This window comes from Dermacentor andersoni, chromosome 1 (genome assembly GCF_023375885.2).
Source record: "Dermacentor andersoni chromosome 1, qqDerAnde1_hic_scaffold, whole genome shotgun sequence".
Taxonomy (NCBI): domain Eukaryota; kingdom Metazoa; phylum Arthropoda; class Arachnida; order Ixodida; family Ixodidae; genus Dermacentor; species Dermacentor andersoni.
This window is the reverse complement of record NC_092814.1, coordinates 364,321,806-364,336,416: the sequence shown is the minus strand read 5'-3', so window position 1 is coordinate 364,336,416 and position 14,611 is coordinate 364,321,806. Positions and strand designations below refer to the sequence as shown.

Below are 14,611 nucleotides of genomic sequence, written 5' to 3'. Positions count from 1 at the left end.
TTTGTCGTGTCGGTGTTTTTTCCAGTCGATCATATTTAGACAGGTAAGCGATGAAGTTCGTCTGCAGTGCAGTGCAGTTTAAAGGCATTTCGCTAAAGTTCTGAATGCCGTTTGCCTCTTTTACCGTTTGCCGCTTCTTTACCATGTTGTGATAGCCAGGCAGTACGACTGCACGAGTGCATCATGTTGTATATTAAAGCTACTGAAGCTTGGACGAACTGAAATTGTCGGTTTTATGTGGCCTGGTAAGTCCTCGCACCAGCTGTGACGCATTTCATGTTCTTGCATTTATTTTATGCATGGCTTCGTGCATGTTGAATTGCTGCTAGTTGGTTCATGTGTTACTGTTGATTTTTTTTGAGGTGCGAGGGTTTCACCCAGCCTCGTTTGTAAAGGGTCTAAGTCACGCCGTGTCTTATCGGAATGATACCAGGCAAGTGCTTCTTTAACAGCTTTATTCTTGTCGCCCGAGAGCATCTTAGTTATTCTGGTTCCCTGGGAAGTGTGTTAAGAAAATAGGTAGTTCAAGGTGAGAATTGCTAATAGTTGCTGCATGCGGTATTTCCGTTCCATGTTCGCTGAAATGTTTGTGTCACGTTTGGGAAGTCATCACACCTTGATGCTGTCCGAGCAGATTTACCACGCCGAGTGATTTGTTTGTTTCACAACATAGTCCCTTCTTGCATGTGAATTTCATGCTAAACTGAATTCTTTCTTATGCTTACGCCGCAGAGGACAAAACCCGGCCTTGCCGCCAGCGCTGATCTACTTTGGCTCACGTTGCTCTGCCTTTAAATATATCAGGTGGCATTTCTGTCAACTAACATTCGAGAAAAAGAACTACTGAAAAGTTCGTCAGACTTTAGCTTTGTACATTTCCAAGCAGCTACCTTGGGGAATATAAAATTGCGAAAACTGCAGCGTTAACGACACTTCATTGGTTTATGCAAAAGAATTGCATTGGCGGTACAGCACTAACTCGCGCTGTTATTAACCCGTGCGTTTGGTGACTTCATTGACTAGTGTACGCATTTACATCAATAAATTCACAATTACTCTTTTTGAGGCGACATTGACAGCACTTATTCGGCGATGTCACATGTATTCATCGGCAGAAAGGTCCCAACGACATGTGCAGACATTGCACCGTACGGATTTGTTTGAGATATAAGTCTGCAGTAACGACGTGTGCCTATTATTGAGAAACGGAAGCAGTATTATGGCAAGGGTAGAATTAAAGAAAGATGATCGACACATCGCACTGCTCAACAAAACCTAGCGGCTAGATAACATGAGCTCCACTTCATGTAAATGGGGTTCATTGCGTTTGTCTGCGGGTGGACCGGGTTGTCCCAAACACCGGTAACATTGTGATCATGCCCGCTCCCAAGAGGCCAGCGTCTTCCCTGCACCTGTCACCGTAGAATAAGCAGTCTGGCAGCCAAACAAAGGAGAAATCGCAGCCGTGAACTTCAGCCATGCTTGCTACAAAGGGTTGTCGTCTGGTACTGCTTCCGAGTGTACTGTTGGAAGCGCCCACTAGGTGGTTATCAGTGGCGCCTGTGTAGGCGGTGCACTACGTGCATAGAGTCAGTGTATAAGAACTAAAATTTCAGACGGAAGAACCCTTCGCCGTCGGATTTTCCGGATGTTTTACTGTGACCGCAGGTCCGAAATGGCATTAACCCTTTGAGGGTCAATTTTTTTTTGCCATATGCGACCGCCCTGGGTCGATTTTTTTATTGCAGATTCCAATTCTTCTTAGCGATAATTTTTCTAGGGTGACCGTAAAGTGATAAAAAAATATTTTGCGTTGGTATATACGTACTCTTCATTCATGAATAACAACATTAAAAAAAGGAAATAACCTTATAAGAATTAAAAATTTGATGCATCGTTACACACATAGTTCAAGGCTTTGAAAATGCGCGCACAAGAGTATTTCTGAAAGACTCAAATGTTCCTGCTCTTACACTAATAGTATGTAGATCCATAGCGTAATCGAACTGCGTAGGTGCGCACACTCAAGAAAACTGTGTGATTGTGCGCCCGTCAAAAAAGCAAAGCATGTGACAAACTTCGGCTAATCTTCATCTTATCGCCAACTAGAGGCAACTAGTTTTCGGGAGTGTCAAAAAAAAAAAAGGAAAAAAAAAGCAACAGAAACACATGCACGGTGGCATCCTTCCTATGCGCACCCCTGTGAGCACTAAACGAGCGAGCCCTTTGAGCAATTAGTAACGAGATAGCCATCAGTTTTTAAGCGCAAGAAGCCGAAACTGCCCGCCGAACAAAAACCAAACCACCGCCTGCCCGCGCACATGCCAATGCGCGAGCGGTAGTATATAGACGCGCGGGAGCAAACTAGCTCTAAAACAAACCATGCAACGAAAACCGAGAGAAGGAGGCGCGAAAAAAAATTCCCTGTATTCCCACATAGTGGCAGCACATGACAGAAAAGAAAAGTTAGGAAATTGGCGCGCCTTTTAAATGTACAGACGGCGCCGTAAATATACACCATCAACCATTTTTGGACTTGTTCACGGTGCTGTATATTTACGTCATTCACCCTCAAAGGGTTAAAGCCACTACTGCTGTCATTTTGGTTATCTCGCCGCCTCGAACCGGTGCTCTCGCGTGCAGATCCGCTGGCAGCCGTAGCCACTGCCACGGCAATGCTAGGCTAAGCTACTTCGACGTTCGCTCTTGCGACATTCGCTCTTGAAGTTTCTTGCCATTCGGTGCTGCGTACCGCCACTTTTTTGAGGGAGCTTGAGCTCAAAAAGAAAAGTGTTGGCTGACGCAGAGATGCAGGTGCCCCTCATCCAAACCAAGATGAACTCTTGAAAGCAGTGAAGCGCAACACTGCGGTGATGTGCGCGGGCTGAGAGTATGTCAGGACAGTTGAGGTCGACTTTCCAGTTGCGCAGAAGCAATCTCACATGTGACAAAGTTTGGGCATCATACCAATGGGCTTGCTAGCAGTTGATATGAATAGCTCATATTCGAAAATATTTGCTTCTGTAAGCATCTCTTTTCATTCGTATTTGAAAATGTTCGAGTCGATTGCGATGGGCTTTACTAGTTTTTTTAAAGATATCTTATTTGCGGTGCATTTTACTAACTCCTCGCTTCTGTTTTCTTTTTGAATAAAATAAACACTACTCCTTACTATTCAAACTGGATTAAGTCGTCTTTTTTAAATTTTTTAACATGCTTACTAGAGAGTGACAGCATCGGGTGACATGGTGTCAGCCCGTCTTGACATAAAACAAAGTTCTGTGTCACTCGGAGAATATTGCATAGGAACTCGGGGAAAACCGGGAAAACTTGGGGAATTTGGAAATGTCAACTTGGTAGACGCCCTGGGATCAAAAAACAATATTACAATTTTCATAATCATGTCGTGCATGCTATTGGTGGCTATGGCTGCTTCAATATGATTCTTTCAGTAAGGTGCAAACAGTTTTGAAGTTAAACTATTTTGCAGCAAGGGCATGCACTCTCGAAAATTAAGCAAAAGGTCAAGTTGTGTTCACTATTCAGATGTTTAACTAAGAAGCTGTAGAAAAAGAAAATGGGACACAACACCTAATGAAGAATGCAAAATTTGAAAATCTCAACTGAACAAAAAACCAGTTTTTGAATATGCAGTAGAAAGCCACCAGCTTATGTGGAGTACACCCTTGCTATGCACTCCAAGTGAAGTAGTAGTTACCGGAATGCTTGGGCCCCATATGAACGTAACAATGAACAACTTTCAGCAGAATATTAACAACACTAAATGAATTGGGCTTTGAAGATTCTCGATCTGAAATCCTTAACAACGTTTTCTGGCGTTTGATGTGTTGAGCTCATTCTGTAGTCTCAAAAGCTGGCTCTCAGAAAGCAAGCTCACAGCCACAATTTCTCTAAAAGCCACCTCAGCTTAAGTCTCAAGATAGGGTTGACCTGCAGATAAAGTGGATGATGTATGGCGAACATCATGAACGCTCTTACATGCTAACCAGTGGGGTCACTCACGCAGCCATGAAATTATGTGATGCAGACACATGATATATTGAAGCTGGTTTCGGGAAGTGTATCATGCTTCCAAAGCTTCTTCTCCAGTTGTGAAAGCTGTCTCCACTACACAAATAATATGTTAGCCATTTGCAAGAAACCAGCAGTATTTTGGCTCCTAGCTTGCCTCGTGCAAATCTACTATGCCACAGTACTTGCTTTGCCCAATACCAGCCACTTTAAAATGCAATGTGTTCAGAGCCCTTGCCCTGTTTTTCTGCTTTTGAAACAGTTTACCATGTGTTCAGTTGGCGTCAAGAAAGGGGACACAAAACACTGTGCACCACTGATTTCTAGTATGTTTTGCTGGATGCCGCTCGCCGTGCCGGATGCAGGTGATGTTGATGTCAAATTGCTGGTGTCTGAGACTCCACCATGTAAGATGGCTTGAAGGGTCCTTTAAATTTGACAGCCAGCACAAGGCCTAGTGGTCGCTCACGAGTTTGAAGGGCCTACCGTACAGGTAAGGCCAGTATTTAGCATTAGCCAAAAGGATTGCAAGGCATTTTTCATCGTCGTAAAATAATGATCTTCCATTTTAGACAGAGACTTGCAAGGCTCATAGCCTACGCTTGCAGGTCTCTGTCTAAAATGGAAGATCATTATTTTAGACAGAGACCTGCAAGCGTAGGCTATGAGCCTTGCAAGTCTGTCTCTTCTTTGGACTAAGACAGCGCCAATGCCTAAGCTACTTGCATCGCTGTGGATTTTGGTTTTGGCGTCTTCATCGAAATCTGTGAGTACCGGTGGCGATTACAAGTGTTGTTTCAGTTTTTCAAATGCTTCAACTTACGGCGTTTCTCACTACAACCTGGCAGCACGATATTGCACTCGAAGAGGCAGTCTTGCGTGATAAAGCCGATCTTCTCCCGCTCTCTCTTGCCGACTTCAATTCGCCAGTACCCACTCTAGAGATCCATCAACGAAAAATTCCTTTTTCCGTAGCAGAGTTGGTCCAGTGTGCCGTCTATCCATGGAAGGGAGTTTACGCCCTTCTTTGTGACTTTGTTCGGAGGATGATAATTCACAGGAAAAATTCACCGACGATTACGATGCTCTCTAATGCAAAATCTCAGTGCAGCTTTATATGTGTTTTTATTTCGCGATATATTAGCTGGCGTGAACAATCTGTCTCATACGGCACATTGCAAATGAAATGAAGTGTGGCGTGACTGCCTCACCAATCTGAAGATCACGACAGTCAGCGCGTGGGTGACGCGTGGCCGCGATTCACAGCAGCCACCCCTGTCAGGCCTCTCGGATGACTATCTAGTAGCTATCGACGCCGCACTATGCTTCTCACCCTTTTGCCATATTCTCCTCCTTCGCTTTCAGCCTCATAGTTCTGCTGCACCCTCCTTTTTCGCTTTCCTCTTCGCGTCTTTCATCGCCCGCTGCGCTCTGCATTCGCTCTTTCATCTTTCGCTGTGCTTGTTCACTCTTTTAGGCCGACGCTTGTCGCAGGAACAGGCGCCTGAGCTGTACTCTAAAACGCTGAGCTCTATCCTTCTTCACTAATACCACAGACGACGGCTACGGGCTTTTCGACGGCTGGGTGATGTCGTCTCTTCAAGTTCTTGCGTGGAAACTCAGTAGGGCCTCTGATGAAGTGGTTGAGCACATTGAGTTATGCGATGGTTGGCATCTGGTGTTTGCTGAATCCTTGATCACAGGAAGCAGTCCTTGTGTTGATGCAGGGGACTTTTGAGCTGTTCTTGCTTATGCCTGAGAACACTGGGATTAATATCGAAAGCTGCTTGAGGAACACGAACCGTCGGTGTAGGTTCGGCACAGTACGAGGAGATGGAACACATTACTGATTGATCTAGCTTCTTCCATGTATGCGATCTTCGTGTCCTTGTTCAGGTGTTTATGTTCTTGGCTAAAGGTCACCATCATTACTTGCGCTTTTCCTTGATGTAATTCTGCGATTCATCTTGTGACGCCGATTTCATGTTCGAGCAGCAGTTGTTTGTCACTCTCGAGATGCCTTTCGTGTCTGCCATGTCTTCTGCGTTGACAGAAATCACGCTAGTGCGAGGCGTGTTATGTCTTGACACCACCAAGGGTGTTAATTTAACATTTGCCATGTGTCAAACCACCGCACCTCCTATCCAGACGTCAACGCGGCGTGGACAACGACTAAGAGCGCTCACTTCACCATTACCTGGAAATTGGAGAAAAAAATGAACGGGAGGGAACCACGACAATGAATTGATAAGCGCAACTAATTAGACGAGTCAAATCACTACCCATCCCTCAGCACTTATCCAGCCATCAAGACAGCGTGTGAACTGGCTGTTGCAGGGTTCTACGAAAAGACCTCAGCCGCCCTTCAGCTGGCAGATTGAGTGAAGAAGAAAGACAGCTTGTAAACCTGCTGTTGCCAGGTTCCACGAAAGGCCCTCAGCCGCCCTTCACCTGGCAGAGTGAGCGAAGAAGAATGGGGGGGGGGGGGGGGGCAACGATGAACGAACTAGGTGGCGCCGGATGATTTCTTTCCACAGATTCCAAACCAGTTTCTTTGAGGCAGAGTTATTGTGGGTTATGGTGGGCATGGGTGTGGTATTGCAACGGAGTCGACGATGGTGATTTGCTGCTGGACAGTCTTCAGATTCACTAGTCGACTTGCCTAGGGAAAATGTCGGTATTAAAAGCAGAGACTATTATAGAGTGAGAGCAGAGGGTCCTGATGTGAACTGAGATGATTAACTTGCTCCTGCATGGAGTGGGCTTCCGCATTGGAGCCATGTAACTAAGCTAATAAACCCTTTTTCCTTCATTTTCTACAACCTGACGTAGTAGTCGATGGCTTGGGCTTGGGCTGGTGGATTCAATTCCCAGAATGCCAACCTAGCCGCAACAGGCGGCATAGTGATATTACCTTCAAGCAAGTGTAAGGTACGGTGACCGAGATAGCTCTCCGACGGTATCTCTTGGTCATCGGGTAGTCTTATCGACTTGGACTTCAGCTCAATGATTGTGCTGCGTTGGTTTGGAAGTGCATACCGTGAATTACATCTCGTGAGAACTGCTGCAGGATGATGCAGGGTAGATCCAGTCATGAATGGTAATTCTTGCCGTGAAGGTTGCGCTCGGCATTATTAGATGTCCTCGAGCTGTTGCGGTTTAGGTGTGAGACTGGGCTAGTTAGTGTTCCATGTCGCTGTGAATTACAGCGCACACCAGTACAAAGACAAGCGCTTGCCTTCATGATTTCTGGTCCTTGTTTCGGTGTGCACTGTAATTCAGTCGCTAATTTTAGGGTGGCCCCACACAGCCTTGACTTCTTTAAGTTGGCATCAATTGATCCACTGATGATGTAATAGTCGGCTCTTGTGTCTACAAGAGGTGTGACTTTGTAGCCTTCAAAAAGCACGTCAAGTTCAGTGGTTCCTTCGTCTTGTATCGTAGGTAGGTCCCGGTGTTGGGTCACGGCTGCGTTGCATTGTCCTGCTGCTAAGTCGCGTCGTGAAGTCTTGTCTCGGTGACATTTTCGTTACTTCCAATCTTCGGCTGCATGGCAGTGATTTGTTGCGATGTTGTCGAGGTTGTTCCTGCGGCATAAACGCTGGCGAGGGATGTTCGGCATTTCGGCGAACAGCAACTGCACCTCTATCAGTTGCAGCTTTTAGTTTTCAGGGTATGGGCTGGCGGACCACCCGCGGCTTAGACCAGTGTATGGTCGGCACTGTGTCGACATATAGAATTCTGGTGACGGCAAATGGGAAGGTCGTTGAGGTCTCCACTGCTTTGCAGCGAGGCACTCTGCGACGTCACGAGGTCTTTTGCCTTGTTGAGGACACAGCGCATTGACGGTGAAGCCTACTATCCCCTCTTGGTGGTAGAAGTAGCCGGCTTTTTTCCGCTGTGATAGCTTAGCAGGAGGTGGTCTGAAGCGCCATATGTCCGTCTTCTTCGGATGTTGCCGATGGGCTGATGGCTGGCGACGGTATTGCGGCAAACAGGACCCTGGCAGTGGTCTTGGCAGCAGAACTTGACAGCTGCGATTACTGCGGTTTAGGAAGGCCCAGCGACTACTGGATTTCTTTGCGGAAGATGCCGGAGAATGAGATTGTTTCAGGCTGCAATGCAGGCGCCATTTTGCGCAGTTCTTAGCGTGCAATTGTCCTGATGGTCTCTCGGAGATCATTGGAGGCTAGTGCTTAGATTCCGACTTCGATTTGAGCACTTGGGTGTTATATTGCCCAGTGCGCATTTCTAGTGTCTTTCTATAGTCTTGTCCTCTGTCATAAATTCCGTGATGGTTTTGGGAGGGTTGTGGATCAGTCTGTACAGACTTGTTTCATGCCGTGCATAAAAAATTGACTTTGTTTTCCTCTGTCATGCTGACATTGGCATGGCGAAAAAGATAATTTTTTTCGTGAGATGATGATGTTTTCATTTGGCAGCAGCACTCGGGATTGCAGTTGAAGTTAGGTGCTTTCTCTTCAAACGATGCTCATAAACAACTTCAGGAAGTTGCTTCGAAACAGGTGTCATGTTGTTAGAGTGGTTTCCCGGTCCTCGAACAAAGTCTCGTGGCTTCCTCCAAGGAGAAGTATACATGGTGCAGCTTTTCCTCAGAGTTCCAGTTGTTCAATGTTGAAACCCTTTTGAAAGCTTCCAGCCAGCTTTATGGGTCTCCAAACAATGATCTGCGGAAGGCCGGTGGCTCCCTGGTTTGTCGAACTACAATTACCGCAGGCGACACCAGGGCTGTCATTGTGGCTGTCGACTGCATCATGATCTTTTTGGTCTTCTCGGGTAGAAGTATGTGCTTCAGAGGCAGGTTTTGGTAGTCTGCAGCTAGCTCAATGGTCCGGGGCGACGTTGGTGCTGTCTTCAGGGTTCAGGCTTGACGGGGGCGTCCAGTACTTAACAAAAAATCACCTCTATCACATGTGACGTGGTTGTGATGGTGAACCACAGTAGCACAACACAAGTCACGGAACTAACTGTTTATTGGGCGCGCCTTTGGATTTATTGCGTCTAGCAAAGCAAGTAACTTTCAAAACTCGGAACACAGTCGATAATCGTCGAAATCGGATCTGCGGGTCAAGTGTGTCGCCTTTTTTACATGACTCATCGAAAGTTCCAGAGTAATCACTGGTGCCCATATGCCTTACAGAAAGTAGTACGCGATTCATGTCGTGCAATAATCTGATTACACAACGCTCGACGACAAAAGACAATAGATAGAACCTGCAATAACATTCGAAAAGTTTCCGATACAGAAAGGCACGTCTTGCGCTGAGCTTTACCTTCTGATATTTGTTAGCCAGCGAAATGCGGTCATCAAAACAGACAAACAAGTGTGCATGTCAGTATGTTGTCTAGGGGAATACATAATATTTGCAAATAATTCTTTAGTAGCAGAAAAACAATTTTTGTTTGGGACTTATCTCCTGTTAAGCTTGTCTGAAATGATTTTCTCATCATAGCTTGTGTAATGAAACCTTTTACGTGTGTTGGTGGTGTGACACATAGCAAATTGGGTGAGTAACCATGTACACATACACAGGAAGTGAGACAAGACAAAATAGAATAAAAGCTCTTAATACATTTCTTTGTGTATCCTTTGTGCATGTCTGTTTGTTGCTCCGAACTGCATACAGTGCGGCTTGTGCTGCAATCGGAAAGACACGATCACCATTTATTTGCATGTACTTTCATTGTAGCCATGCAAACACAATGACGCCCTTCTCGAATGCTAGTTTTTGGTGGGGTTTGTGGGCAGCTGTGTGACTTGAATGAGCATGTGCTTTGAAAACAGTGAGGCAGGACAAGATTTTAATGAAAGGGTAGTGCGAGCTTCTTAGGGACTAAACTTTGCAGGACATGCCATGGGTGCAACGTTTCTGATACCATGCTTTGTTTCTTGAATCAATTGTGATTCTAGTCTGACTTATATGAGTCGTAAAAGCACGCTTTATGTGCTCGTCATATTTACAGAGCTGTGCATCGCTTGCGACGCTACGCTGCCCATGGATGAGGCCAGTAGTCAGCACCCCATGGTGGAAGGAGCCATCTGCAAAGGCTGTCGAGTAGAGCTGCTCGAGACCCTGTTTGCTATTGCACCGGATGGTACCAGTGTAGGTGGTTCTTGTGCTTGTGATGCGTTTAACCTTTTATCATAAAGTGCTTGTGTGTTTGTCTGTGGAGGCTCTTGAGCTCATTTTTTACTTATCTTTTGAGCAACAATTGCTCCGAGAACTGTGGAAAATTGCGGTTGTCATTCCCGTGCATGCTTGGAGATATTTGGAAGGTAGACAACTACAGACTGGTATCGTTGCTTTTTCTGTTCTTTGAAGTTGTTCAGGGTGGTTTAAGCAATTGTTTGTGCTTTCATTTGAACAGCAAAATTTTACTGCAACTACATTAATTTGTGCATGGGCGATCTGCAAAAAGTAACCTTGTGTGTTTTCTATATGATATTGCACGGTTATTGAGTATGGAGGTCAAGTACCTGTGTTTGATTATTCAAAAGCTTTTGATATGGTGAGCTATGAGACTTGTCTTCATGTCTCCATGCAAAGTTTTTCGGTATGTATAAGACTGTAGTTCAACATGTACAGGTCGTTCCACTTAACTTGGGTAAAACTTTAAAAATTTGCAAATGCTACGTAGCTGGCCAGATACATGCAAAGTGCCTCTAGTGGCCAGTCGCATGGCAATATTGTATTTATTTGCAGGCATGTTTCACGCTCAGAAAAACACTTTTATGTGGCACGTATTGAGCAACGGAAAGCTGTATAAGGAGTTTTTGATGCTGCTCTATGATTTTCTCATTGACACTTTTCATCAAATTATAAGAATTGAGTTGAATAAATAATTAAGACTATCTAATTAGGTGGACTGCAAAAATAATCTATCTCCAAGTGATGGCAAACAACGTTAGCTTGGTGCTTTCCAGCTACTTAGCATTTGCATATTTTTAAGGTTTGTGCTATGCTAAGTGAAACAACCTGTATATAAGTTAAATGCGTATGGTGTGAGTGATGTTCTTAGTTTGCTCTTTAAGGATTGATCCCTGCCACAAAACTTTTGTAGGGCAACGAGAATAATGCACATAATTAGTCTATTTTATAGAGCACTATATTCTAAGCAATTTGGTGTTATATAATGTTTGAAAATGCTTAACAATTATTTTATATAAAATTTTTTAACATATATGGATCCAGAATTCATAACATAAATTTAGCTCACCATAACGAAATTGTTAGCAGTCGCCTAAGAGAAATCTGTGCGAACAAACTGAAACTAGCGAGATCGGAAGAATCCTGGGAGTGCAATGTTGAATCAACAACAAAAAAATTCTGTTCCGATAGGTATGTATTGCTATAAAATCGAGTCATATCATATGTTGTCATATGATGTTATTTTCGGAGGTTCATTGCACAGCCAAATGTGCAAAGTGCCTGATGTTTCTTTGAAAGATGTTTTTTTGAGAAAAAAGTTTGCTTGCTGGCATATTAAAAAAATTAAAAAAATATAGTTGTGACAGTATCAACAGAAAAGATTTGAAACACCTGCAGTGCTCACAAAAAGCCTTCAGGAGAAATAAAATTCACCATATTTGTAGCTGGTCTTGATTCTTGCTTTTGCCCATGATGCACCTCGTGTATCTTTTTCTCGCTTGTTTTGCAGCATCAGTACAGTAACCTTTCACATTGAGCAGGTGGTGAACTGTGAGACAAGTTTTTATTGTGTAGAAGCCAGAATATATTCTAAGTGATTTTATCGTATCAAGGATGCCTCTTTTGACATTGCTGAAATGACAGGGAGTGTCAGCTACAGCAAACTGAAGTGTCTGAAAGCGTACAAACGTGTCCTTGGTTGCCCTTCGCCAATTCATACCATTGAAACAGTCATTTAGTGTAATGCAACGTTTGACAGAGTGCCAAGATCTGATTGTTTCCTTCCAATGTAGAGCTTGATTCTAGAATACCGTAGCCACCATCTGAGTGCGTTACCAAATTTTAATGCTCTTGCTAAAGCACTCATGTTGGCAATCCTTTCACAGGCTGTTACTTCCGTTTATTGATTTCCGGCTTTGCCTTGCCTTTACACTACGAACTTCTCCATACTCTATCTATCTATTAGTATAAACGAGAAAAGCACAGTGTACAAACACGACAAAGAAAGGCAGTCCACTGTTTATTGAATGAGCAAAAAGCTTACAGAGTGTATACATGTCAGTTCGAGTGCATCTTGTATGTGAGAGCTTATCTTTATCACAGATGGCAACAAGATGCAAATAGTTTCGAGCCCTTATTACTGGTTTCACTTGAATATTAGTGTTAAAATATAACAAAATGCTTCACATTTCTTGCATTTTCATGCTACACATGAAACCCGTACCTTCAGTTCACAGACACCGAGTGACGGGTTACAAGTGTCACTATGGCTTATACGAAGAGACAGTGCAGGAACTTCATTTTTGCTGAAATGTTCTCTAATGAATTGCACATGTAATTAGGCAAAATACAAAAATTTTTCTTTTTGAAAAAAATTTGTTTTCCAACTTGGCGTCATAGCTTAAGGACTACTTCCATCAACATAAATATTTTGTTCATGTATGAGTAAGTTTACCTCAACCACATATTGCGAGGCATGGCTTGCCCTGTAGGGTTCAATTTGTGGCAAATCTTATGAATATGATTGGGCCAATCATGCCGGCCACAAAGCTGTTAACTGCATGAGAGTGAAAACCAGATAGACCACGTACAGTTCATTTCATATATCGCTGGACAATAAATTGCTCCAACTTGTCAACAGACGCGAAATGGGGCCAAATGGTTCTGTGTTTTACCCTTTCATTGGAAGGCTGTCTCCGTCTTCACATCCTTTTCGAACACTAGAACCCTCTCATGATGCATCAGGTTAATGTTGGTTACCAAAATACAAGAGGTTTGAGAACTAAAAGGTGTTTTTTTTTGCAAATGTATCGGTTCTAGTTGCGATTTATCTGCATAACAGAGAAGTCTAAACAAGTTGTGCAGAAGTGAGTCATATTGCATAGATGAGTTTGTTGTATTGCTGACGGAAAGTACGTCAATACAGTTAGGTTTGGCAGCGGTGTTAATAACATGCAAGTCAGAACTTGATCTGTTTAGGCGGAAAGACCGTGAAGCGTACGAAGTATATGTGTAGTGAATTACCAGCATCTGAGGGTGCAAATTACTTAATTCGCTGCTATTACTTTCCTCCGAACACTGATGCCCGTGTCTTAATAAGCCACTTTAGAACAGTAGACGAGCAAAGTGACTTCAAAATACTAAGTACATATTTATTGACATTTAAATTGTCATAGGTTGACTGATGTACAGGTTCAATTGGAAGTGATTATACCCAAGTTTGTGAAAAAGCAGTTTTTTTTTCCATTTTGTAAACTACAATGGCTTCTGTCAGGACGATGCAATGACCGATTGCTCTGGAAATGTTAGACCTGTTTTTATAAACATGCCAATTTTCGCATGTGCGACATGTTTGATATTCTTGTTCCTGTTGGTATTTTTCGTCCGTAATTTACACGTTGTTTATTTATATTTTATTGAGAGTCGCAATCATGCAATTTATAAATGCGTTTATCATCGTGGATACTACTATGTTCTCTACAATCGTGTCCGCATGTAGGATTGGTCAACTTGCTATATAACAATGTTGGTAATTCATGCGTGGACCAGTTTACATCAACTGTGCATCGCGCTCTGGAAGAATTTATATCAAAATGTTCCAGAAGGAATTCAGAGGCTGGTTCTCGTACGAACCGAAATGTTATTTGTGCATAAAGCAACGTTTCCACAAAGTTTATCAGACAAAGAACGACTAATATTGGTACCAAAAGTATGCTGTTTGCCAAACAGTGGTCAAACGGATTGAGATGAAACGCACTACCATGAAAATCTGCACGTTAACTTTAAAAACGAGCCTCAAAGGTTCTGGCACTATTAAATGGTGCAAAGAACTTAAGCTCAGCTGTACGGTGGTACAATCTGCTTTCAGACAGAAATCTGTAACTTGTTCGTCGAGCACTTTGGCTCCTGCTTGTCTTCAGCACCAGCCATGATAGATAATGTGAGTTTGGCAGAAGGCACAGATGTTTTATGTTTTTCTGTGTGTTTTATGTTTTTCTGTGGAACATATTTTGGAAAGGACCATTTGCAAATTTCTATCTTGGTCATGTTTAGTGCGACCCTACACATGGATATCACCAAGGTAACATATACACCAGGGCAGTCTTACAACAGATAACAGTCTGCTGAAAAGTGGATGGCGCAGATGCCAAATGAAAAAGACCATCATGTGTAATAAAAGCAGTGAGCTCACGGGTTTTCTCTGATAACAGAACCTGGTGATATGCAGATTGCAAGTCCAACTTACTGAATACAGTTGCATCAGCAAGTTGATGCAAAAGTTCTTCAGCTCTGGGTAGTGGAAAAGCATTGACCATTATGACATTGTGGAGTCTCCGGAGATCGACGCACAATCCAATCGAGTTGTCCTTTCTCTGAGCCCTGATGACTGGAGGGATCCACTCTGGCGC

The 14,611-nt window shown here is 43.5% G+C and overlaps 1 protein-coding gene across 1 annotated transcript in view; it reads left to right on the top strand.

Annotated features, from left to right (window-relative positions):
- The window catches only part of LOC126516650 (DNA (cytosine-5)-methyltransferase 3C-like), a 362,078-nt gene that overhangs the window by 85,275 nt on the left and 262,192 nt on the right, over positions 1-14,611 (top strand). The window contains exon 6 of the mRNA XM_072285857.1: positions 10,018-10,157. Coding sequence (XP_072141958.1) covers positions 10,018-10,157 — 140 coding nt within the window. The remainder of the gene's footprint in view (positions 1-10,017; positions 10,158-14,611) is intronic.